Source organism: Ammospiza nelsoni, chromosome 11 (genome assembly GCF_027579445.1).
Source record: "Ammospiza nelsoni isolate bAmmNel1 chromosome 11, bAmmNel1.pri, whole genome shotgun sequence".
NCBI lineage: Eukaryota > Metazoa > Chordata > Aves > Passeriformes > Passerellidae > Ammospiza > Ammospiza nelsoni.
The window spans coordinates 15,705,570-15,733,122 of NC_080643.1; the positions used below are offsets into that span (position 1 = coordinate 15,705,570).

General features: G+C 45.2%; 1 protein-coding gene across 5 annotated transcripts in view; it reads right to left on the minus strand.

Annotated features, from left to right (window-relative positions):
• Window positions 1-27,553, minus strand: part of LOC132077996 (6-phosphofructo-2-kinase/fructose-2,6-bisphosphatase 4) — a 51,139-nt gene extending 23,586 nt beyond the window's left edge. For 4 of the 5 annotated variants that reach the window (XM_059479828.1, XM_059479825.1, XM_059479827.1 and 1 more), the window contains exons 1-3: window positions 11,563-11,691; window positions 4,138-4,254; window positions 498-594 (exon numbers count right to left, since the gene is read on the minus strand). In XM_059479828.1, the coding sequence (XP_059335811.1) occupies window positions 498-594; window positions 4,138-4,254; window positions 11,563-11,668 (320 nt within the window). In that variant the 5' untranslated portion in view covers window positions 11,669-11,691. Of the gene's footprint in view, window positions 1-497; window positions 595-4,137; window positions 4,255-11,562; window positions 11,692-27,401 lie in introns of those variants that run through there. The other variant, XM_059479829.1, reaches the window with a different exon arrangement.

Genomic DNA, 27,553 nt, shown 5'->3' on the forward strand with positions numbered 1-27,553 from the left:
AAGTGCTCCAGATGAACAATTTCATTATACAAATCAAAAAGAAAAGCAGTTATGTGGGGTTTTTTTCCTTTATGAAGCAAACAAAAGCTCTAAAATGGGATTTTAGGAATTATGCAGCAGAAGGAGTCACATTTATTAGCTGGTACTTTACAAGAAGGTAGGAAAAGTTATTACTATCTATTAAAATAGTTTTTCAGTGAAAATATCCTGGAGTATCTACAGGAGTAACAGTAGTCACATCCTAATGAAAATGAATCAAGGACTTCTCTCAATTTCTGATGCTTGAGATGAAACAATCAAGAAAAAAAGACACCCAAATTTTAATCAGCCTAAAGAAATCACTACTCCACCTTCTCTAGAATGTATTTTCCTGCAGTCTCCATAAGGGTCTTCTTGATCATACAAAAATGCAACTTCAAGCAATCTCTAAGAGCAAATTAAACAGGATATCCTTTTAATACAATTAGCATGGTGTACCAAGCACAATCAAAACTTACTTCCTGATTTTCAAGCCTTCTTCATTGTCAGGCAGGAAGAATTCAAAGGATTTGTATTTTTTCACCAAATCTCGACGATACTGACCAACATTAAATTCTGCCAAGAGAAACCAGCATTAGCAAGAGCCAACAACAGAAACATGAAAAGGTCATGACAACTTTGAAACCAAACTTCCTGCAAAGATAAAATAACTTGGCCTGTAAGAAGTCAATCTATCATACTTCTTTTTGTGTTTTGTGAGGTTTAAAATAGCCAAGACAGCAATAAATCTTGGAAATAGCTAAAGAACATTTGAGCTGTAGTCACTCTGCTTCAGTGGCCACTCTGTAGTGCCTTTGTCTGCCAGTTTGCCTGGGCAACAAAAAGAAATTATTTTCCTCCTTTTCAGGAGTTACTCAAAGTCTATAAAGGACTAGTAATGATTATTGGTATTAACAGTAAGTTATTATTATCATTAGCTTCTTCTTCTTCTATGTATATGTACAGTGAAACAGTATTCAGATAACACCTCCCAAAACTTACAATTCTTATTTCAGCACAAGGAAGAGCTCTAAATAGAACTAAACAATCTTGCTTTAAGTAAACAAAACTTCAAATTCCAGTAGTGAAAACATTTTTTCAGAACACTGCTCTAATATTTCTATTCCTTAAGGATTAGTATTTCACAAGCCCTGTTCCACTTACTGGGGAAAAAAAAGACAAATTGCCAAAACAAAATAATTTAAAAATCATCCCAAGTATGAAACAATCTCACTGGGATCTCTTCTCAGTGGTCAAAAACCATCTACTCCTTATCTGGGTAAAGGTGCAAAAGGTCCATGGCCAAACACAACATCAGGTTGCAATATCAGGTATGAGATTAGGGCAAGACAGTTCTGCTTTGCCCCAGAGCAGAGTGACACTGAACCCTAATTCATTTCATTCAATGGCTCTGAAAGCAGGCCTCTGAAATACAGTTAATGTTTAAGTTGTTTCAGACCTACAGGTTTTTTCTGTTGAACTGCAAAGCTTTTGGTTTTGTTTTTTTTTAGAATTCAACCACACTGAAGTATTCTGTTTGAGATGCTGCCAAGGTACAACTCTATTTGCCAGACTTTATTTCTGGAAAGAGGAAAAGAAACAGTAGACTCAATTACAAGGCTGTAGTTAAGAAAGAAGAAAGAATAGAAGAGCTCATGAACCAGCTGCTGTATATAGATTGCTGCTGGGATTGGAGGCAGAGGATAAAGATATAAAAATTATTTTTCTCCCCAAAAGTCAAGTTTTGTTTGAGCTCAGGAGTGTTGATGGAATGCATCATGACATGGATTACCGAACAATCCAGGTGATTCTGTGATGGTGATTTTAATAAGCACTGGCCACAGTGGCTACATGAAAAGGTGGGTTCTTGTAAAAAATAATTAATTTCATGAGAAGGAATAGTTACTGCCAGAGGCCATGCAGAGCAGAGGAAAAAGTGCTATCTAGTGGGACAATCTCCAGCCTTTATTCTTAGCAGCCATGCCTATGGAAAATTTTCTCAAAGCTCACTGGTATCACAACCACAACTATTCAAAAAAGCTTCCAAGGCTCAGTATCTCAAAACCACATTGCAACACAATTCTATTCAGACATCTAACTGACCTCATTTCCTTCAAAAAGCACAGACAAAAGTCCCCTGTACTTTTAACCATTTCCCATTCTATACAACACAGGATTTTGGAAGGAAGAAAGCACAGAAATGATGACTGAAATGATTTAACCATCACCAAAAGCCTGGGGTATTTACCTCCACCTTCAGTTCTTGAACTCTCCACCTTGCTTAACATTACATGAAAAGATGGCATTTATCTTTTCTCTGGTTTACATAACCTCACCATTTGAACCATCTGTCTCAGAGAACAAGAACTCCTGCTAAATTAAGCACACACTAATTTTAAGACATTAAGAGCCGAAGGGTAGCAGATGTTAGGGCTACTTGATACTGATCCTGTATCAGTTCAGTCCCACCGAGTAGAAGAATTAGGGAAAATGTCATCTATCCCCTCAGCCAGGCAGTGAGGTGTTTCACAGTGACTTCAGTAAAATTGCATCACTGAAGACACAAACAGAAAGGCTCTGTGGTTTGCTGAGAACATCTCAGCCGCCCTTTCTAACAAAGACAAACAATACTCAGCAACCAAGGACAGAACCTCATATGGCAACTTTGGGTTGCATATTTTTGTAAAATCAGGCAGCAATGCTCTACCTGTTTTTCATCAAGCACAAGTGAGTGTGTTTTCTGATGTGCTGCTCACAGTAGCCCACAGAATTTTTCCTACAGTTGGGCCAAACACCACCTACAGCACAATTAGTATTTGGGATGCATTCAACCAAGCATGAACCAGATGTGGATAATATCTTTCTGCTGTCCAGTACTGGACTTCTGCTAGTCAAAGATCACACAGTGAAGTGTTCAAACTCAATGACATTTATACATAACACATGTCAGAAATTTAAGTTACATGTGTATCTAACATACAAGTATTTTGTCAGTTGGATATAGGCTAAACAGCTTGGATTGTTATTCCATTTCAGCCTAATGGATAAAACTGAACTCTGAACTAGCTGATATTGGTCATCATAAGGGTTAAACCGTGTGAAAACAGTCAAAATAAAGTGATTATTTAAGTCCTGTAAATTCTCATACTTAATACATCCCCCATAATGTCTCTTCTAAATAAAGCACATTAGACAAGTTCCTAAAAACTTAAGAAAACACCCACACAAAAAGCTTTACCCTAGAATCAAAAGGCAGTTTAAATATAGGCCAGAATTTTTCATCTTGACTTCTTAGAGTGACTAGGAAATACATCTCTGCACAGCCAGCCAAAACTGCACACTTTAGTATGACCTCATATGTGTAATGTCATTTAAATTATTAACTAGGCATGAAGCTACTATTACTGCAATGGACACAGAATCCCAGCACACCAAATGTGTCTTGCTCTTCTGCACAGAGACAGGAGAAGGAAGGGGAGGTGGCTGCTCAGAACTCGAACGCACTTAGGTCCTGTTTATGGGCCCACAAGACACCACAGGAGCCCAGAGAGCTCCTTGGCACAGCCAATCTGAGCCTTTTCCTGCCCAAAACACACACAGAAATCTTTAAGGAGGTGATAACAAGTGGCTCCCTCAGTCTTTGGGCTCTTGGTATTTAGACAAAGAATTGCAAGTCATTACACAAACATAAAGAAGTAAAGAACTGCAAGTAGCACAAAGTTCACAGAGTAAAAAAGATGGAGAAGTCGGGAAGTTTAACCCAGAAGTGGCGATTGCTCAACTGCTTGTAAACAACATTCCTTTTCACCTAAATGAAGAAAGGAGAAGGGAAACAAGGAAAAAGTAAATAAACAAAAAAGGGCAGTGTTTCATGATAAGGGAAAAAGTTTGATTTAGGCACCTGACAGAACAAGAAGATAAAGGAACAGTCAAAATAATTTGATTAATTAGCATATAAACAGCAACGTGCCTGTGTGTGTTATTGCTTAAAAATACATTAACAAAGCAGAAGGATTTTTAAATAGTCAAACTTGGCAACAAAATTACTGGAAATCAGGTTTATAAAGCCCCTAAGGTTGTGCCCTGTCCTTCTGCTGTAAACAACAGTAAACCCATCACCTTTTGTGGGCACTCCAATCCAGTTTAGGTAGCGTGTCAGCTTCTTGGAGATGTAGGTTTTTCCTCTTGCTGGGAGACCCACCATGACAATCAGAGTAGGGCAATTGGTCATACATACTGCAAAGGAAACACAGGAAAGCAGGATTTACCAACAGCATTCCCACAAAGCAAAGGCTGCTGCTGCTGCAGGGAAAACCCCTCTCTGTGAGCCCCCCAAGGAGGTGTCCCCAAGCAGCTCATGCACTGTGGCACCATTTGGGGCTCCACAGCAGGACAGGGACTCTGATCTCCCTTCTTAGGAATTTTGGAAGGGTGAGTCAGTGGTAGTGCAATGATGGACATGTGAGGTGCAAACAGGCAGGAAAGAAGAAACTTGTGTGTTGGCACACAGAAACAATACCAAAATAAAGACAACTGGCATCTTATGCCCCCGTGTACCTCAGTTCAGTGCTTGCATTGAAAGGAAACAGCAAGGTGTACAGTTTTAAAATAATTTTTGTATTTTTAAAACAAGATCTAAACATGGTTCAACCTTTTCTTGATTTTGAGCAAAACGAGCATGACAAACACATCTTTATACATTATAGTAAAACAAGCTACTCACTACTGATTATCTCTCCTTTAAGTATAATTAACACTAAAATCTCTCTTGAGCAGAACTCATTTTGACTGTTACTAAGAATAAGACAAGTATTTTATACAATCAAGTATAATAATCTAATATAGATATATGTACACACTTAATTAAAGTCATAGCATTTAATTAAAAAAAACTCAGCAGGGTAGGAGGATGAAGGAATTGTATTTGTAATCTGAAAATCTTGTGCATTTCCTTTCAAATCACAAGTTTTTGAACATTTTAACAGCACAAAACTAAGGATACCTTGCATTAATCTATCACAGCTACAAGGAACTGCCTAAAAAGAAAGAAGATATTAAAGTGATGCAGATACCACCAGCTCCCTCCACCCTCTATTTTTAAGGGAATTCATTTCTGCACAATCCACATGTCTATTGATTTCCTCAGTGCCTTGACAGAGGAGACATCAGTTCACATCAAAAGACCAAATCTCAGTGATTAGCTCTAAGGCATAACTGAATTGTTGTACAAAGGGCTGCGATTGCTCAAAATTCCCAAACTCCCATCCCACAAAATCACTTGCATAAACCTGGTGCAGAATGTTCACACGACTGAATCAAAAAAGAACAAGCAGATTAGCAAAGGCAGATGTACTGTTTTAAAATGCGCAATGAAAGACACAAACCAAAAAACATTAAAAATACACAACTTTTCATGAGGGAGAGGAGGTAAAATGGTACCCAACCTCAAATCCATGAAACAGGCAACTACTCCCTGTAATGACAGCTACAGGGAACTAAATGCAAAGCAAAACAGATCCATCCAAACATGGCCAAGTCTCTGGAAGGACACTGATAAAAACCCTCAGAGAAAGCTCCTCTGAGCAGAAGCCTATAAACAAGAAGGGTAATAATTTCTTTTCCTCTTTGTCATAAGTTCAGGCTGTGAACCCCTCTCCAAGAGGCTGAAGTCTCTAGGGAAACAACAAAGTCTATGGAGTGCCAACAGCACAGTGCTTATTAAGTTAACAGCCCTGCTTCGGGCTTTACGGACAGTGCAATAAAATACTGAGGTGAGAGAAACCCCGGGGCCCCAAGAAATTTTAAGAGAAGACATTTTTCTTCAAAGCCTGTTCAAAGGGTCCTTCACCTGAAACACCTAGCTCAAGTTTTGAACAATTTTTCGGTACAAGCAGTGAAGTAAGAGCAGTAAAAGACAAACCAGGATCTGTACAGAAAGGCTCTGCAAGGAACTGTGCTGTAACAGGCTTTTCTACTCATTCCAAGCAGAATTTACCAACTTTTTGTTCTTAGAGCACCTCCTTTTTTTTTTTTTTCTCTCCTTTTTCTGCTGCTGGGGTCAGCCATACAAATTTCACCTTCTCACAGAATATTTGTCCTCCAGTAATGCCACGATAAACCTGTATGAAGCAAAACTGAAGTCTGGGAAGCTTCCATGAAGAGTCCTGCAAACCACTTAAATTAAATGGCTGCTTCACAGATTATATCAACAGTTAAATTTCTAAATTAAGTCCTTCTTAAGGCCTGCATGGGTTTGTGATACATTTTCTAACCAACCAGCAAACTAGATCAACCCAACTACAACATGCATGAGGGATATTCAGTGCCAGTCTGCTACCACCTCCATTTTTACACATATATCCTCAAAGAAAGTACAAAACCAGCAAAGCTGCCTTTGTCAGAACCCCATGTGTCCAGTTTAACAGGCACATCTCACCTGCTATTCCAATCACTCTGCTGAGTAACCACAGAGCAGAAACCAAGAGAAATATCCCAATAAACAAGAGGCAATCCTATTCTTTTTAGGTGCCAGGCTGACCAAGAGTGCTTTTATTCTATAAAGACAGATGAGTTTGTAAGGAGGATGCCAATGATCCCAAATCTGCTTTTACAAAAAGCCACAGCCCTGTAAGCAACACTACACAGGCCATGGTGCTACAGGAATGTGCCACCCCTCAGGGCTTGTCCTTAACAAGAGGGGGACAGTTCACAGTCTAAAATTCAGGGCACCAAAGAAATGTTTGGTGTTCTGGATTGATGGCCACCCATGGCTGCAGCCTCACACCACCTGCACAGGTGGCACTCAGTGACAAACACACCTGTGCACTGGCAAGCAGAAGCAAAGGCACCTGGGCTGGCCAAAACAGCCCATTCACAGCTAAATGGCAGGACTAAAAATAAAAGCACGCAAAGCAGCTATTTCACTTCTTCTGTACCTCTGTGCAGCATTCTCAACACACAAAGACTCAGCACAGGAGACTTTATTTCCTCCCTTATGATCCTATGTAATTAACAATGCTTAATTTTGCTCATTAGCTGAATAAAAAAGTTAAGACCACAACAGAATGCCAAGTGCTGGTATGTATCAAATGGATGTATCAAATACTGCAAAGAAATTAATTATCTTTATCTAAACCACAGTTTCTCAACAGAACATTGCCAACACTCCCTGCAAGCAGGGGAAATAGTCATTCCCATGGAGGTATTTTCGTTATCAGCGTCTCGTGGTTTACATTTTCCCTTGAAGAAACGTAAGCAAGTTTGACACAAGGAAGTAAGCTAATAAAAATAGCCAAACATACCACAAATTACATATATCCCAGTGACACAGTGGTAAATCCCCATTTTCACAGCACCTCACCATCATTCAATTTATATAAAAACTTCAGTGTGGGTTACAGGTGTGTGAGTTAGAACCAAAGCAGATTCCTAAGGGCAGCTTTCTCTCCACTCCTCACCACTGGACTGTCAGGTTTATCTTCAGAAATATCTCTACACACAAAACAATCTCAATTTTCACTACTGCTTTGCATATGTAACCCCTAAGGGTTTCTGACAGCCCCAACCTGTGGATGTGCCATCAACACTGATTTTGTTAGAGGAACACAGGCACTCAGAATAGTAAAACAAAACTTACAGCTTGTACACCATTTTCTTCAGTCAGTTTTTTCTTTAAAACAGATGCTTGTGATATATACATTTAGGAATGCATGTTTATAAACAGCATCACCAAAGAGAGGGAACATAGAAAAAAAACACACCCAAAATTCCAATCAGTGAGGGAAAATGGCAATGATGAAATGCTGCAACCGAAGCAAAGTCATTATCCCAGTTTAATATTTCTTAAACATTAGAACAACACAGCAAGTTGCAGCTCGAGAGTAAAATGATGACTGCCTACCCTTCCTAAAGTTTTAAAACTTAACAGTCAAGGAGAAAGAAATGACATGTTTATTTCTTGCCTCTATTGTGAAATGACACAAATGCAAAAGAAGGTTGTGAAACCAAACTGGGACATGGAACAATCTAGATGAGCTGTGCTGCAATTCATCAGCCCTCAAAATTCTTTTGGATCTTGTGAAATCCGAGTCAGGAGTTGATATCTTCCAGGTTCCCTTACTACCAAACAAATTATCAGCTGTCCTTCCCTTTGACCCAGAATTAGATTTTGTTTTTTCCTTATATGTGTTAAGGACACATGTTTTTTGTATCAAGCTGTTACTGTTAGAGATTTGAAGTTTACAAAGTGTTCTTGCAGTTCCTATGGCCTTCAATTCAAGGCCTGTTCTCCAAAAATCCTGCACTGTTTTGAGGCTCATACACAAGTTTCTCTGACTTTAAGCCAACACAACCATCCTTCCAAATAAGGTCAGCCCTACATGTTTTTCCCATCACTTACCCAAGTTAACCATTGTTAATCCATCATATCTTTTTGATCAACAATGACAACCAGTCTCCCTTCTTTGCATCCCATGGGGAGGAGTTCCCCATCCTGCTGTTCTTCCTGAAAAGCATCTGCTCCTAGACCTGAAGAAGTCCATCACCTTCAAATTTGTGTCTCCTCTTTTTGTCCAAACCACCAGTTGTTACCATCACCTTGGTCCAAGGGATCCAGAATTCACATCTGTCCCCTGGCCAGCCCTGTGCCACCAGCTGTTCTGATCTGCTCTGTCATCCCTTCCTCAGGGCTCAGGGTCACCTTTTGCTTCTACAGCTTTGATGCCAACAGCAAGGATCCCACCTCACATCCTGCTCCTCAGGCACCATCTTCACCTCATTCCCTCTCCTATTTTCAGTTCCTAGCATGAGGAGCATAAATACACACAAGCAGCATGTGCTCAAAGGGTAGTGTTAGTGTTCTTTAGAGCAGAGATAATAATTTGATACTTTTTTGGGAGGGGACGAACATTTCTACTGCTGTATCAGCAAATGACATTTATTAGAATGACCAAATTTCAGCAGTTGTCGAGAAACAAAGCATTTAACTGTAGCTGGGGAGGAATGTTTAACCACAGGAAGTTCACTATTTATCTCTCACTATAAACATCCTCTGCTGGCTCCCCAAACAACTTTCACTAGGGCCTACTCAGCTATTTGTTTTTCATGTCCATGTTTACAGCTTGATTCAGAGGTTACAGCAATCTGAACATCCAATGCCAAGAACAGCTTTCATTCAACCTATTCACAGACAAAACTCCTCACAGGTGACCACAAAAGGCAAGCCACAGCTATTCATACGCACAAGACGAAGTTGCAGTGCCCTCAGGTGTGACTCTGGAAGTCACCAGAACAGCCACCTTGTGTCCCCAGCTGTAAAAGCTGCCTGCTCTGTAGGCTGCACACGGACACAGCTCCTCCCCAAAGACCTTGTACTGCACAGACTGAAAGAACTGGCTCTTCAAAGCCCTGTGACAGCTGAACCCTGGCACAGCTCAACACATTTCTTCTTCCCAAGACAACAGCAGTTGCTACAACTTTTAGAAAATCACGGTAAAACCAGCTAACACTGGTGAGTACTCTTGTAGACAAACTTGCTGAGGCCTCAGCTGGAAGTGTGTACAGTTCTGCTCACCCACCTTCTAGAAGGATAAAGACTAAAGGTGGTGCAGATAAAGGTCAGCAGCACAAAGCAAAATTAAAAAAAAAAAAAAAACACCAACCAAAGGAGACTGAAAGAGGTCATCTTGTTTAGCCAAGAAACTCAACACAGAGTGACTAACTTCACTGCAAAGCTACACTTGAGGACAAGAAAACCACTTGCATCTTGAGCTGGTATTTTTGGAGCAGCATCACCTGCCACAGTTACCTGAAGCAGCAAAGAACCAGACCTGGTCAGCCCAACAGAGCCCCCGTGACGCATCTGGGCAGTCCATGCTGCCAGCTGCAGCACCCACAGGTCACACTGCCTCACCAGAGCACAGGGCGACACAGGACACGTGGAAATCCCAGGGATAAGGAGTCTGCAACCCCCCTGCATGGGAAAAATCATGAAGTGTTCTCAGTTTGCTGACACCAGATAGAAGGTTTAATCAAGGAAGAGTAACTTCTGTTCCTTTGCAGGCTGTTTATAATTCTTATCTATCACAAATGACTGCAGACTTTTTATGGGTAGGGCTGCAAAAGGATTATTTTTAAAAAAAGGCCATCTCTTCTTCTAGCAGAAGGTTTTTTTTCACTATGGCTGATTATTTCCTCCCTCTGAAGTATAAGGCCCGCATGACAGTAATAATTTAACTCAAGCTGCTAAACAGCTCTATCTAATAGAGCTATCTCCAAATGACTTTACTTCCAAATCTTTTGACTGCACTGTGGATACAACACAAAGGCAAAATAAATCCCGCTGCAGTCTAGGTGCACTCTCATTTCGGTCCCTTGACAATTTATAAGGGGTCTTAAGCATTAAACTTACAGAGTCCTACAAAAAACCCCACTGGCATGCGAAATATTTTTAAATTTATAATCAAGTGAAGCTAAACAATTCTGCCAAGAAGACAATGTACATCATCAAGTTACACATGACTCACATGCAATTTTGTTCTTGGGTTTGGGGGATTTTTGTAAAACAGTATCTGTGTCAGAGTTATAACAGATATTACTCTGTTTGGAAAAGAGATGCCACATTAAGGCTAAAATGAAGCACTTTTCTTAGCGTGTTTATAAAGCATTTATACACATTTTCTGATTCTCTTCCTACTTCAGCATTCATCTCAATCTGCCATGGCTCAGATGCTGCAGTAATTCAGCTCCCACAGAAACACGCTCCTGCCTGCTTGCCCAGCACACAACAAGAGAGTGAGGGGTGGTTTGGGGCTTTTTTGTGGGGGAGGGGGTTTGGCTTCCTCTTTTAGCAAGGGCTGGACCAAAGCAGGAGCAGAGAGCCAAGGCTGCAGCCCATGGACTCCTGCCACACCGGCAGAGCCTCACCTCTGTCAGCACAGCATCTCTGCATGACAAACACAAACAATTCCACACGACAAAGACCCTTTTGTCTGCAAAAGGATTATGTGGCCGTGTACCGGACCTCTGTGCCTTAAGTAAGGGGGGAAATGAGAGGAAGAGTAGGTCAAAAACAACCTGTGAGGCAAAGTTTGTTAATGAACTATGGTTTACAAACGCCGCAGCCAAAGTCTCAGGAGGCGGATGACTTGGCTGGCTGCACCTCAGAATATGGGAAGTCATTAACTCATGGAACAGATGGGCTGATACAGCACTGGCCTTAAAGGAAAAAAAAAAATACAAAGGAACACAACAACCAAAACAAGAGCATTGTGACATCTTCAGGCCTCTCTCCAAGACGAATACACCGAACACAAACCCTCCCTGACACCAGCGCGTCTAACAAATAAAAAACCCAAACAAACCCGCAAAAACACCAACAAAAGCAACCAGCAAACACATTGAACCCAGCTGAGCTTCCCTGCCTTCCCGGGAGCACGGAACCAGCCGCAGCAGCTCCGGGGCCCGCCGCCCCGCAGTGACCGACCCCATGCGCCGGGGCTGGGCTCCATCCCCCCGAGCCCCCTGAGGCCGGCCCGGCCCGCTCACCGCCGCGCTGCGCGCTGTGCCCCGCGGGCAGCCCGTTGTCGTAGGGCTCCCACGTCTTCTGCAGCGGGTTCTGCGTGAGCTCCCGAGCCCCCGGAGCCGCCGCCATCCTCGGCCGCTCCCGGCTCCCACCGCTGCGGCGGCGGCGGCGGGCGGGGCGGAGCGGGGCCGCCCCCGGGGCAGGGCCGGCCCGGAGGCCGCAGCCCCGCCGTGCCCCGGGCTCGGCAACGCCGCCCCGGGAGGGAAGAGCCCGGCTCCGGCCCCGGTGAGGGCCGTGCTGCTGAGGGAACACCGCGCTGCTTCTGAAAAGCCTTTTCCTTTTTTTTCTTTAAACCCAACCTAAAACCTAAATATAGAACGCCCAGTGTGTTTTAAGCCATGCATTGAGTGAGACATTTTTCCAATTACGCTGTTTTGGCCTGAAGGCTAAATTAATAGCGATGCAGAAAAACATAAACCATAGGTTTCCTCCATCCCATTTGGCTCTCCCCAAGAAAAGCTGTGAACAAATGGCCCTGGGAAACTGCACTGGTTTGACTAAACATGACACCCAGCTGTCGCCTTTCCCCATCACCTTTATCAGCTTTACAGCCTGGGGAAACCCTCCTCATTGACTGGCCTGAGCAAAGCAAAAAAAAAAGCTCAATATTTTACATATATACACCTCTCTATGTTTTATTTACAGAAAATTTTATTGACAGAAAACATTTTATTTACAGAAAATAAATGCAACACAATGAAAATACGGTAGTGAAGTACAGTACACACTTTCATTATTAATCACTCCATTATTATGACAGTGGCCTAAACACAAGTGAAGGCCAGTGCATACTTTCTTTTTTAATACTAACCAGGCTATGATCACCTGATGATTATTTTTAGTTTTTCTGTTCTATTACAAGTTAAAATGTACCTTTCTAAACAACAACAAAAAAAATCAGCCCTCAGAGACATTTGGGAAGACACCTCTGGGAGAGTCAGTACTGTTTCTCCAGAACCATGTTTGCTTGACCTGCTTTTTCCCTCTGTTCCATTTCCTTCTCTCCAAGACCAATGACACTTTTCCTCTGTAGGTGCCCCACACTATATTTTTATCCAGGATTTTCTTCACAATTTTGTTTTGGGTCAATCGCTGGCGTGGGGAGGGGCAGAGGGGCTACAAGAGTTGCATTGCAAGGATCAGAAAACTGGGAGTAGAGAGAGGGAGGTTTTGAATGCTAAAAATCTTCCTGGTTTCTTCTGCCAGCTGTGTGTTTACTTCCAGCAGTTGCCCAAGAGGTGTGAACAGGAACAACTCAATCTGTGTCCCAGGTTTATCCCAGAATTCTGTCTCCTGTGCACACAGGGAATGTTGCAACACACAGGACAGGGACCCCAGGCTAGAGTCCAACAGGAGGACATCCCCACCTCATCCTCCTGTGATCACAGCAAGGCCAACACCAACATCCTGCAGCTTCCCTAACAATGCCTCCAGTAAAGCCAGGAGAGCCCACAACAGGTGTAATATTAACAGAAACAAGAGATGAATACGAATGCATTTATAAACCCCACCTCTCAGGTTTGTTTTATGTACATTAATTAGAAAACCTACTAAATCCTTCCAGCCTCTAGAAATAAAGTTTGTACTTCCTTTCTGCACATCCACACCCTGCACAAGAACTGGAAGCTCAGTCACACACCTGATGTTGCTCATACAACAACAGCATTTTTCAGAAGCCTGTGGGGTGAATGACCACATTTGTATGTCTCATCCTCAAAGCACCAGGCACAGGGCCAGTAAATTAATTCCCTTCTGCTCAGGCAGATTCAAACTAGTGGCACCTGCACAAAACTTCAGTTAAGGGTTTGCCCAGGTGTCTGTAATAACATCAGAGCTGCTCAGACACATCTGCTAGCCTTTGTTTTTGTGAGGCACAGTGTTCAGCTTGGTTGATAACAAGCTTATGTGATTATGTTGTACTCAAGGGTTAGTTGATCTGTGGTTTGTTTTTAAACCTCAGTGCAGTAATGACAGACAAAGCAAATACAGGTATCTTGTGCTACTCCTGAGGTCTCATTTCATAACACAGTTTACAAGGGCACTACATTCACTTCCTGGGAAAAGACAGAGCAAGCGTTGCCCGTTAGATTCCCAATAAATGACAGAGATCACCTTCTGCACAATCTCATTGTCACCAGTATAATGCAAAGGCTGGAGGAGCAGAGCTGATGCCTGCAGGTGAAGAGCTTTGTTTGCTACAGGGAAACCACAAACAAGCCCTGACACCTGGGAAGGCTTTTACACAAAGCATCTGCTCTCAGGGCCATGGTGAGCAGAGAGCTCACCTGAGAAACCACCTCTCTCCAGAGGCAAAACAGCAAGGGGGAGGGCAGGCTTGGAAAATGAGCTGCAGCATGGAAATAACGTGCTTGAGCCAAGTGACAAAGTTACACTCGCTCTCTAAAAACAACTGACTGACACGACAGGAAATGGTAATTATTTAGAGACAGGGAGAAATAAAAGAGACTGAACCAAGGTTTCAGCTTGATCCTACGGGAACCCAACCTGTATCTGTGAACACGCTGTACCATATGGCAGCCACATAATCCAAGTTTCACAATAGGTGCTAGTAACTTCCACCTACCTCATTTCCCTATTAATGATATCACTTTTTATATCACAAAACATCCATAAACCACACAACATCTCTTCCTCCTGTCCCTCCACCATCTCTCTGGCAGCACACACTTGGGAGATGGAAAGATTTTCCAGCCTGTGAGGTGACCATGGCCTCAGCACCCCGAGCACTCACAGCTCCCCCCAAAGCCACCCCAGCCCTTGTGCAGCGCAGGGCATCCGAGCGAGAGCTGAGAGGGACCTGCGGCACGACAAGGAGACATGGGCACAGCCAGCGGTGAGCAAGGGGGTTCTGGAGCGCTCCGGCAGCTCTCCCGCACCGCCCGGGACGTCCCGGGGGCACCGGGGACATCCCGGGCACATCCCAGGGGCACATCTCGGCGGCACCGGCACAACCTGGGGATATCCCGGGGGCACCGGGACATCCTGGGCACACCCCGGGCACACCGGACACACCTCAGGCTCCCGCGGGCGCTGTCACCGCCCGCGCCGCAGGGCGGCGCTCTGGCCCCTCCGCGGGCACTGCGCGGGCGCCCCCTGGTGGCTGCGGTGGGCAAAGGCACCGCGCCCGACAGAGCGGGGACGGACGGACCGACGGACGGACACACGGCCGCGGGGACCGACACACAGACGGACACACGGCCGCGGGGACCGACACACGGACGGACACAGCGCTGGCCATCCCCGTGCTGAGCTGCGCCAAGCCCCCGGGCCGCCCGTGCCCAGGTACTTCTCCTGGGAACAGGAATTCCCTGCCACCCGTCAGAAAGGCAATGTCGCAGCCCAGTGACACCGGGGTGGCCGTGCCAGGGACAGCAACGCTCCGCAGAACCAAAATCTAGCAGGACTTTGTTCTTAAGCGTACGTGGTAGAGTCAGAGGTTACAGAAAGCTACAGGGAAGGAAAGCACATCTACCGGCCTGTGAAACCCAAGTGAAAAATAAAACCATTGGGAAGAGTGAGCCCACACTCAGAACTAAATATCCACATTTCTTTCTAGACATTAAACACCAAAAAAATTATATTTCATCATTAATCTGTTACTTCAGTTTCTCTAAGATGATTCTCCTTCCCGTAAATCATGGGATGTACTCTGCAGTCCCACATTCTCAGCGACCTACTTGACAAAACCCACAGTCCCTGACCTCTACACACACAACTCCACAAACCCATGCCAGGAAAAACCTAAATCCAAACCCTCTCCTTTGCAAGTGGCAGGTTACTGCTCCAGCTCACAGTGACAAACAGGAACCAGTTTAAATTATCCCACCTTAAGACTGGCATCTGCATTTTCTACATCTGGCAATAGTGAGAGGGGAACAGATCAGAGTTTAAGTTCTTATCCCCATTTAAGAGGGAGCAAAGACAGGGCTGTGAGGCTCCCCACTTACAAGTACTCAAAAAAAACACCCCTAGCACAGCACCAGTTTTGTTTCAGCACAAACTGAGGAGGAACACAGACATTGCAATAATCATTACATATGGCTGTTATTCAAGAAACACAGACACACACCTGCACTGCCTTCAGCCACACACAAATCTCACACATCCAGCTCTGACACCCATCCAAAGCTCCCCAGTTTCACATGGATTGGCTGGCTCTGACCAGCTAACAGGCAGCTGCTACACTGCATCACAGTGTTTGTATAAAGGAGACAGGATAATTCCTGTTCAACTTAGAATTTATTTTCTCTTTCAATTAAAATAAATAAATAAATAAACCCCCAAAAAAAACAACCAAAAAAAAAAAAAAAAACCACCAAAAAAAAAAAAGAAACCAAGCAAAAAGATTTCAAATGTACCTTCAGCAGGCTGGTGGCCGTCCTTCATTGGCCAAAATCAGTGCAGCTGGAAGCATCACCCCAGGACAGCAGCTATCTAATTTATAGCAGGCTGTTACCACACTGCAAGCCAATGAGAGGAGTCAGTGACCACACACACAACTATGCTTCACCCTCTCTGTTCACAAGGAACAACAGTCCAGCATTTCAAAACTGGGGTGCAGGTGGAATGGGAGACATCTCTCCCCACTCAGCTGATGGGAGGAACATTGCTGATGGGGTTTTTTGAACAAGTATTTGTTGGGGTGCTCTTACATGGTGAAAAGACTTGTAAATGCCCCCAGTTTCTGCCCTAATGACCAAACCTTCTGCAGAGCAGCTGGGACACTTGGCTTGATCTGTCACATCCCTGGGTGTACACAGGGATCTCAGCAGGGAACAGTCTGCTCTCTCCTGAGGTAATTCCCATATTCCTGAAGTGCAGATCAAGCCTGGCAGGTTTTCCCTCCCTGTGCACGTCCTAACAAGCTGTCTAGAACACAGTGCCCCTCTGCTCAGTGTGCTGTGGCCTCTGTAAGCCAGGCATGACCCAGCCCCACTGTTCTCTGGGAAACCCAGAGATTTGCACGAGGAGGCTGCACCTCACAAAACACCTGCTGCTCCTGAGCTCTGGGTGATGGCACAGAACATGCCCTGGGAACAGCCATCCTCCCCAAGAGATGCCCCAGCAGCTGAAAGCTCCTCAGAGAGCTCCACAGAGAGCAGAGTCAGCTCTCTGCCATCCAAGCTGAGCAAGCACAGCGAGCAGTGCAGGCAGAGGGGCAGTGCTGGGTGAGCAGTGACACACACTGACTCACAGCTCCTCAGCTCAGCCTCTCAGGACATTTTCTGACATCAGCTTCTGACATGAACACTTCCCATCTCACCAAGGCCACCTGTGGTTCCCTCCTCAGCCCCAAGTGCCATCCTCCTTTTTGTTTCCCACAGTCTCATGTTCCAGGAGTCAACCCAGCCAAAATAACAAATAGCCCACTAAGGCCCCAAAAATGCCAAGCATCCCACGTGGCAGGTTCAGCAGGTTCCCCAGACCATCTCCACAGGCCCTTCCATCTGGGACTTGATTCCAAACAAACTGAAATCACAAGGGCCAGGCCTTGTGATACACGGCCCTAGCACTTCCTTCTTTTCTTCTCAGCAACCAGTAAGTTTTATTAGTGGCACCATCCACTCCATATCTTATTTCCTATCACTGCCTAAAGGGAAAATGCTCCAATTGTCTTGGAACAGGTTGCTACCCCAAAGACAAGCAAAAAGCCATTAAGAATTCAGAAGTAAAACAAGAATCTGCCCTCAGCAAGACACACCTTCAGAAATTATTTTCTAAGAGTTCATTTTACTACCAGACTTCATGACTACAGATCAATCTATCAAAGATATTGGTAACAAATACCCAGATGTAATCATGCTTTAGATGAGAATAAGCTACTAATAAGGATAGGAAAAGTCTTCAGTGCTAACCGGGGAACAGATTTAAACAACACCCAAGATCCCACACAGATAAAGTATATAAATACAGATACTAAAGAGATTCCTTGAGCTGAAACAAAATGTTCCTTAGCATAGATAAGGAAAATAATTCATCCAAACAGAAAATGTTCATGTCATGCAAATCAGCAAGAAAACAAGCTCCTATCTCTTCCACAACCACCAACACATCTGATACAAGGGAAGATGTGACAGGGCCCTCAGAAGCCTCACACCACACTTACCTGGCTGGAGAAACAGATAATTCCCACAGCAATTTGCTTTTATGGCATTTTCCTCATCGTCTGCTGAAACATCAGCAGAGCCATTCATGGTACATGCAGAGAACTGAGGATGTGTGCTGGACTCCAGCACAGGTGTGCTCCCAAACCACGAGCACCCACACCAGGAAACAAGCACCAGGCACACAGAGGCTTTATTGCAAGAATTGTACCAATAAACCCTTGGATGGCTCCCTGCAGAACCCACTCCTTGCACTGCAGGCACATGAACTTTATCAGGGGAGAGAGAGCTGATCAGCAGAACATCATCTCAGCAACACGTGGGCTGCACGAGAGCCCAGAGCAAACACCGAGACTGACACACATTTTATATTGTAAAATAACGCACACCTTGCAACTCTGCTCTTTGTTAGCTTCACGTGAGCCATTCCTCCAGGCACGGTCACTCAGAGTATTGTCCTTATTTCTAAGTATATAAATAGGTTATTCTAGATGTTAAATAAAATAACACACACCTAGTTTAGATGTAAAATAAAATAACACACACCCTGCAGCACTGTCACTCTGCTCTTTGTTGGCTTCACGTGAGCCATTCCTCCAGGCACGGTCACTCAGAGTATTCTCCTTATTTCTAAGTATAGAAATATGTTAGTCTAGATGTTTATCACATTTTAGAAGAAATAACTGATCTCTTTTAAAGGTGGGAGAAATTGAATGTCTGGAGATAAACCCTTTTGAGGAGATGCTGTTGTTTTCACACAAGGAAGTTTCCTGGGTTAAGCCTGGCATTAGGGGTAGATTTAAGGCTAGCCTGCATTAATTCTGTTTGCTAAATCTGAAGGACTAATCACTAAATCTTTACACCTTCAGTCCAAGCAGTCCTCTCCCACCTTTCCCTCTGAGAGAACACTGAAATTATTTCCCTGAAAAACAGGCAGGATCCTCGAGTGGCGCTCCCAGGTATTGCTCAAAACTATTCCCATCATCACAAAGTTGAGCAACGTTTTAAATCTTCCTGTTATGATGCAACATAAAGGAAAGATGGTATCCATTATTCATGTTTTCTGAGTGTTAAAAAGCCCTTTGTAGATAAACCCTCTCGCTGTATACCAGGACTCCAAACCATTTACATGAGGGGGCCTGTGCTGGTAAGGAGTGCAGAAAGGGGACACCAGAACACAGAGCATTTGCACAAATTGCCTATTTACATTGACATGTCCAGAGCAGAAGTGAAAATCCCATGTTTCCAGGATGGGAAGAGCACTGAGGAGAGCCATTCCTGCACCCTGCTCTGCAGAACCTGATGTTGTTACTACAGCAACAGCATGGGCACAGCCCTGCACGGGGTGCACCTGTGTCACCGACATGTTTTATGAAAAATCCTTTTGTTAGGATCTGTTCTCCTGAGAAGCTTCAGCTTCTCCATGTTTTGCTGGTTTGGAATGTGATTTGGAGAATTTTTTACCCAGCATGTGAAACTATTTTTACTTGATGACCAGTGACAGCCACCTGTGTCAAGGCTGTGAGTAGTCACAAGATTTTATCATTCCTTTTCTTTCTATTCCTTGCTAGCCTTCTGATTAAATCCTTTCTTTTAGTATAGTTTCAATATATAATTTTCTTTTAATATAATATATATCATAAAATAATAAATCAGCCTTCTGAAACATGGAGTCAAGATTCTCATTTCTTCCCCGGTCCTGGCACCCCTGTGAACACAGTCACACCGCTTAGGACAGCCCCCACCTCCCTGCCAGGGTGACACAGCTCCAGGTCACCTGAGAGCTGAGATTTAACCAGGAAAACAAGGGCTGGATTAATCTGTAGTGCCTGAGAGAGAAGGGAAAACAAAAACACACCTGCATCCATGGGGATGCCTGCCTTTGTGCCTCCTGAATCTGCTTAAAATCAGTCTGAAAGTGCCTCCATCACCTCAGAGCTCTCTGTTCCTTTTCAATCACCTTTTCAATTCTTTTTTTATTAGCAAACCTCCCCAGTTCTGAGTTTGAGCGTGCAGGTATGAGTAGCAATGTAATTAAGGGAGCACAAGGAAGGGACTGACAGTTTTAAGTACAACAGACAGCCCTGATCCAGGCTGACAGGCTTATGAATTATGCTCTGCTACTTTTATATTAGATATTTGAACATTTCTGGTGTACACACATCCTCTCTCCTGTCACTCAGCTAGGATCCTATGAATCCCACTTGCTCATAACTGTAGGTCTAGGCTGCTAAATAAAAAAAAAAATTATGAAAATATTATAAAACAAGGACAGCTGCCATCTCAGGGTAGAACTAAAACACTTTACCCCACCTTTAAAACCAAATGCTATCAACTGACTTCAGAAGTACAATTCTACAAGAGCTGTCACATCAAAGGAAAACATCTGTAAAAACTTACTACATGAGTCAGGGGAGTTGTCTGATGAGATGAAAAAGGAGAATATACACTGACAACAAAGAGTATACAAAATTTGCATGCGATTCAAATGCATGAAGTACACCAAAATAATTTTTTTTAAAATCTTGAATGCTTCGGGACAGAGCTACCTATCAGATAGCAGCACTTTAAAAGACAAGAGATCAGAGAGCCTGGGAAGCACCACCCGGGGTTTGGGGTGTGAAATGCTGAATGACTGATGGGGAGCTCAGAGGGAAAAAGGCAAGAGGGGAAACAGCCCCTGGGCTGGGTGACAGAGCCTGGAGGTGCAGAGTGAACCCGTGAGTCAGCAGCACTCAATGGAAGCTAAACCGTGTGAACGCCTGGAAAAGGGCACAGGGAGGCAAGAGCAAGACAAGGTCAAACCCTGGGAGGAGGAGGAGGAAAAACTGGACCAGGAGGGGGAAGAACATCACCAAAGAAATGGTGATGGAAGCACCAGAGACTGTGCAAAGAGGAACAAAACAGAACGTCTGCAAATGTTTGCAGATTTCAAATAAATGTTTGAAATCTGCAAACATTTCAGTGACATAAATAGCAGGTAAATAGAGAGAAGCACCCCAAGCAGCCCTGGGACAGCAAAGGCTGAGGGAGAGGGGTACAACCTCACCTGGTGAGAGGGACCAGGCTTCACTGAGAGCCAGAACAAATTTTAAAAGGGGGACTGGAGTTAAAGGTCCAGCAGAGCATAGTCCAGCCTACCTTACAGAACAGCCAGGGAAAAGCCCATGGAAATGGGAACAAAGCAAAGAGAAAGGGGCCCAAAGTCCTCTCAGTTGCACTTGGGTTCCTGCATGTCCCACAGCAACAGTAAAGCAGGTTTTGTGAAAGTAAAGAATAAATCTGCCTGGAAAGGCAGCATGGAAAACTGACACTGACACAGGAGGAAAACAACTCCCAGCATATGCGACGCCAGCTGCTGCTGCTGGGAATGTTCCTCAGCTCTGTGAAAAAGGAGGGTATTCATCCAAATAAAAATACAGGCAAACCAGAGCAAAGCTTCTCAGAAGCTGCCAGTGACAGGATTTATAATAAAAGCAAAAATTTATCTTAATTTGGCAAGCTGCAATGAAGTCAGGTAGTCTAAAACAGCACCAAATGGGAAAAAATACAGGCCAGACACACAGATCTAAATCCCAGTGAATCTCAGTATTCAGGGCCTCCAGGGCAGGTTTCTCATTTTCTGTGCATTTTGCAAGGAGCCCTCGATGGCCTATCAGCTTCCTGAGACTAACAGGATCAATGTGCAAATGAGGAAGCTTAATAAGAGTAATAAAATTATGACAGCCAAAATAATCAGATTTACAGAATGCAGACAGGCTAAACAGCACAAATGCTACACATTAAACTCTTGCAAGGGGAAACGTTCACCAAGTGAGGCTCCAGCATATTATTAGTAAAGAAAGCTTCTCTTTAAAACAAACCAAAATAAAAGCAGCCCACCTGAGTTCTCTTTATATTTTGAAAAAAATAACTTTGGTTCAGCACAAGTGTGTCCCTAGAGAAAATATTAAAAAATTGTTCAGGTGCACAGAAGCCATACTCCATCACAAACAGCATATGGGACAGCCTTTGGCACCAGAATGTGTAAAAACACATTCCAAAATCTAAGTATCAATTGAAAGCCAAGAAGGATATGAAAATAGAAAACAAAGCAAGGGAATCAGAAGCAAACGAGCAGAGCAGCCCCCACACTCAGTACCCCCAGTGAAAGAGCAGCTGCCCAGCTCTGCTGGCTGCAGACACCCCAGCCTGGGTCAGTCTGGGGCTCAGGCACACCTGAACCTTCTCTCACACTGCACAGGGGTCTCAGAAACATCAGTGTTCCACATTTTAATGACAACTGGCTAGCAGGAGTGAAGAGGTGCCCTACCAGGGCTCCCAGCACACACAGGGCTTTGAGCTGGTCCATCAGACCTGGCACTGACACCAGACGAGCCCAAATCCCTGCAACTGCCTCAGCCTGGGGAAGAAATATCGTTTAAAACCCAAAGACATAAATCTGTGGGAGATATCTCTGCCAGAGCTGCTTGGATTTTTAAGCTCCTCTACTCTAATCCCCAAATGGAGCATTTCTCAGGGAAAAAATAAAGAAGAATCTGAGAGATGGATCTCCCACCAAAAATGAGTAATGACTTCAGCAGTAATAGGGCTGCTCCCCCATCAGCCCACCTCTCACCAGCCATCTGACATTTTCTAATTACAAGAGGTCAGGAACCCCTGAAATCTCCTCACTGTTTTGGGGAAACCACTTTCACATGGGTAGCAGAAAAAAAACCACAAATCTTTTTTTCCCCCCTCCTTAATGGAGAAAGTAAATGCTGCACAGCCCAAGGATATCAACAGGGTTCCCATGATGTCTCTTGTTATTTACCAACAACATCAATTACATTTCCAGGGATCTGTGACCATAAATGGAAACTTAAAAGGAAGGAAAAGCCAGCTTTAAATCCCAAGAGTGTTCAGTGGTCACTGGTCAGAAGCAGCTTCAGACCACTCATGGTGGTTGTGCTCCTTAACTCCAAAGGAGAGGTGCAGTCATAGAGAAGCTTTCAGCTATAATAAACCACCACAAATATTCTGTCTTTGCACATTTTGATTCAAATCATCCACTGGCAAATCATACCTAACCCAGACATGAGGATTTCTTGCTAAACCTCCCTGTTCAGGCACCTAAAACATGCAGGATCAGCCAGACAGACAGCTCACCAAGGCTGCTGCTGTGTGCCCATGGAGAAATCCCTCACAAGGGGACCCAGTGCCAGGGAAGCAGCACCACCAGGGCATTCCCAGCCAGGCTGGCAGGAATAGCAAGTCCCAGCCATTTTTAGGCACATCCCAGCCATTTTCAGGCACGTCCCAGCCACTTTCAGGCGTCACTCAGGTGACAAGCAGGGAGCCCACAGCAGGTCAGGGCTGTTGTGGCCCCTGCCCAGAGGAGAGCAGTGCCTGCAGTGTCACACAGCTCCCCTGGCAGTGCCCAGGGCCTCAGCTCAATACGTGTGAAGCCAGCTCCACACTAAGACAGGGAGCCATGCAGAAACAGAAGGAAGTTTTTTAAAAATAACCAGTCAGGAAGGAGTTTTGGCAGCTCTAGCTCACCTTCAGATCAAAAACAGGCAAGAACTCAAAACCCTTTATTCACCTTTTTTGGTTTTTATTTTTTCCTATGTTTTTCTACTTGTGTATGGCCAGTAAACAATACAGTGAATCACCTGCAGACTAATGCCATGCAGGCATTTCAGATATCTGAGTGCAGAAATTACAGCTTTAAATTCCATGTTCCAATGTAGCAGGCACATTATTTCTACAAGGGCACCCATGACAAATCTGTCCCATTTTATTAACAAAATTTGCAAAACATCCTTTTTATCCATCACATGGATACAAGTCAGTTGCAATTAAGAGACCCATGATTTGTGTTCATGGCAGCTCAGGGCTTCAGGATTAACTCCAGTGCTCTACTTCAGACCCTTACATGTGGCAGACACCAACAACGCCCAGGAGAGCCCCTCATGCAGCAGCTCCTCAAATGAGAGAGAAGTTTGGCAGAATCAAAACACAGCCCTAAAGGCACCTAAAACTGCACTGTTGGAATAGCACAGGTAAGCCGACCCATTTTACTCAAAAAAACCCAAATATTTCTTCTCTTTTCAGGGACACAAATTCACAGGCTCAGCATTTCAGAGTGATTTTGGAGAAGGCTCTGGAGATATCAGAGCACCTTCCAGTGCCTAAAGGGCCTCCAAGAGAGCTGCAGGGGACCCTTGGACAAGGGCATGGAGTGGCAGGACAAGGGGGAACAGCTTTAAACTGCCAGAGGGCAGGGCTAGATGGGATATTAGGAGTAAATCCTTCCCTGTGAGCACAGTGAGGCCCTGGCACAGGTGCCAGAGCAGCTGTGGCTGTCCCTGGATTCCTGGAATGCCCCAGGGCAGGTGGGATGGGACCTGGGCAGGCTGGGGCAGTGGAAGGGGTCCCTGCCCATATCAGGGGGTGGGATGGGATGAACTTTAAGGTCCCTTCCAACCCAAACCATCCTGGGATTTTGCTTCACCAGGTCAGCACCTCAGCAGGCAGCAGGTTCAGCACACCTGGAGATTAGGATTCATAATCAGTGAGGGATTACAGGACCTAGGGCCAGCTCCTGGCAGGCACCCAGGAACCAGCCTGGCTCAGAAGGCACCCCAGCCCCACGCTGGAGCCTGGACAGAGCTGCCCCTGCCCCAAACCATGCCCAAAACCAACCCACCACTGCTGGAAATAACAACCTGGGTGAAGCAACTCTATCCTGCAGCCCCACTTGAGTGCCTGGTAAAAATCTACTGAAATCAGGAGTCAACCTAAATCACTTAATTTTAGACACTGGAGAGCCCAACTAGACAGTCTAGGGAGTTTGGAGTTGATTATTCTCTTTTGCTGCCTCTTACAATTTAATTACTTAACCTCTTATTGTCTCAGACACTGCAAGCCAAGTACTTTGCCTGTGAGAAAAGGTTAACAGACTAATTATTTGTCTTGTAATGGGCAAAAATGGCTTCTGGGGAAAACCAGCACAGACCCAAGGAAACCTGCACTTCCCAGGCTCATGGCTGGTGCCTCCTCACTTGTATCTTGACAATTTTTACCCCTCCTACTGCACTGACCTTGCGACTTCCCAAGAAGCCCCACCCAGGGTGTGGGGCCACAAGCTTACACCATATCCAACAACTTAAAGCAAACAAACAGAGAGAAACAGAACAAAACATATAGAGTGGGAAGGTGGGAATACCCCACCAGGTCATTTCTTTCAGAAGGTTGAAGAATTCCCCAAATATGTGATCTTTTCCAGCACTCCAAGTCTAAGATTTGTGTTTATCTCAAGGGGAAATCTGTGGGCATCATAGAGAGGTTAAGCCCCAAGCAAACCATGCAAGTCCAGTGAGCCATTCAGAGCACATCCATAGTGCCTCACCAGCAATTAAATACTGTCCACAAGTTGGATTTACCAAATCTCTTACTCATAAGAGTGAAGGAACATTGATGCAATCCAATTGAGAAAAATATTGTTGCAACCACGCTGATTTTTTTTTTTAATTGGATGGACGATACATTAAAAAATGAAGTGTTACAATCAGTCAATTCAACAACATCCTGCTATTGGTAAGGGTTATATTTATAAATCAGTACATTTTCACAACAAAATGTCCTATTTCATAGAAGATCCTTCCTTCAAATGACCTCAAGAAAGTTCTGAAACCAAATCCTCCCCAAAGTGCTCTCAGCTTTGGGCCCTCATCCTGCACAGCTATCCCTACATGAATGCTCTCATTAGATGATGCACTGATTTAAAAGGACTGGCATCTTATGTAAATGGATGTTATTGCCTTTAATTGCAGCCATAATTATGGGAGTGCCTCGGAACTGAGTAAGGTCACATTAAGCAAACTTATTGGAAACTTTGCAAACTGCTCTGCAACACACTGGACCAGGACCAGGAGTCCCACAACGGGCATTTACTCAGTCCCATCTTCAGCTCTACACAAAACACTACAAAATCAATCCTACATATGGGATTGCTCCCAGTTATAGCTGGTCTAGTATGCCTTTGCCTCCAACAAACTTGTTTTTCTGGCATTTGCTAATAGAAAAAGTTTAATTTAGAATTAACGTCTTTAAAGATTGAAAAATCTTGAAGAGTCTTCAAGTTTCTTTGGTATTAACGTCTTTAGTTTTCCTCCTGACATCTCAAAGAGCCACACGAGCACCAAGGGACCTGCTACAGAGCCAACAAGGAGCCAGGCGTGGAGAAGAGCAGCAAGGGCAGCAGGCAATTCCCCTGGCACAGCCACAGATCCCTGCTCATGGGGGACACCAGCACAAGCACCATGGGAAAGGCCAAAGGGGCAGCCCGGGGGTTTTCATTCAGCCACAAAGCAATGGCCATCAGCACATTTCAACAGTTCCATGGGGGTCCCCTGCTAGTCTGGGAGGTTCTGAAACCACAACCTCACTGAACCCCTCTCCATGCCCTGCAGTGGGGTCAGGCACGGAGGAAGCAGCAGCTGCCCACTGCAAGGCTGGCAGAAGCAAAGGGATGATGGCTGTAAACAAGAGCAAGCTGTGACTCAGTGGGCAGAGCCACTCTGCACCCAGCGACACCCAGCTGTGTGTGACACCGGGGTCCTGGTCCCGTTACCAAACCTGAGCACAGCACCCTCACTACCACATCCATCCATCCCTGCCCCACAGCACCCTCACTGCCACATCCATCCCTGCCCCACAGCACCCTCACTGCCACATCCATCCCTGCCCCACAGCACCCTCACTGCCACATCCATCCCTGCCCCACAGCACCCTCACTGCCACATCCATCCCTGCCCCACAGCACCCTCACTGACACATCCATCCCTGCCTCCCCTCCTGCCCCACGGCAGCAGCACTGCCTGCTTCATCTCCCAGCCTACCTTATACAATTTTCCTAGGAAGTGGGGAAATTATAGCCAAACATAACCATAACTAAGGCCACAGGCAGAAGTTTTGGTGCACTTGCATCACAGCTGTCACCCTGTATTACACAAAGTGCCTGACAAACATGCCAGGCCTCGGGCCCCAGGGACAGCCAGCCCTTTCCAGGGAAGGCCCCAACGAGCCAGCAGCCAAACCTCACGAAGGCAGATAAAAAAGGTGCAGATCGTGCGCTTTTTATGGAGTTGCCCTTAGGAATAAGGGAAGAAGAGCTACCCAGTTAGATCGCTATTTGCCTAAGCACCGCTTTTACATTCCTCGGCAAATGGAGAGCACCGTGGCTTGGAGGAGTGAGATGTAAACCCGCCTTCCTACAGACAGTTGGGGAAAAAAAAAGTCCATCACAGCGCAGCAATCTCCAAAAATAACTCGGCGAGCAAACAGCTGCTGCTACACTACGAGTCCCTCTTTGCACGCCACATCTCCCAACCCTTCCTTCACCCAGGGCTGCTCCAGCACAAGCCGCAATTCCCATTTCCCACCGGCCGAGCTTCCCGAGTTGCCGGTGGAGCCAGGAGGGAAAATCCCGAGCAAGGCTCCAGGAAAACACCACCTCCAACACCACCTCCAACACCCCCTTCCCGGCTCAGCCGTGCCCTGACCGCGCGTGGGTCCCTCAGGGCCGCCCCGCGCGTGGGAAGCCGGGGGCGTGAGGGGAGAAGCGGCGGGGCAGCCCGCTCCGAGGGGTCCGGGGTTGTCCGGGGGTGTCCCGGGGGTCCCGGGGGTCCTACCTCGGCAGCGCCGGCCCTGCGGGCAGCGGCCGCGGCGGCGGCAGCCCCACATGGGCGGCGGGCTGGGCAGGCTGCGGCGGAGGTGGGCTCGGAGCGCGGGCCGCGGGGAGCCCCGCGGAGCTGCCCGCGGGTGTGCGGCCCCGCGCGGGGCG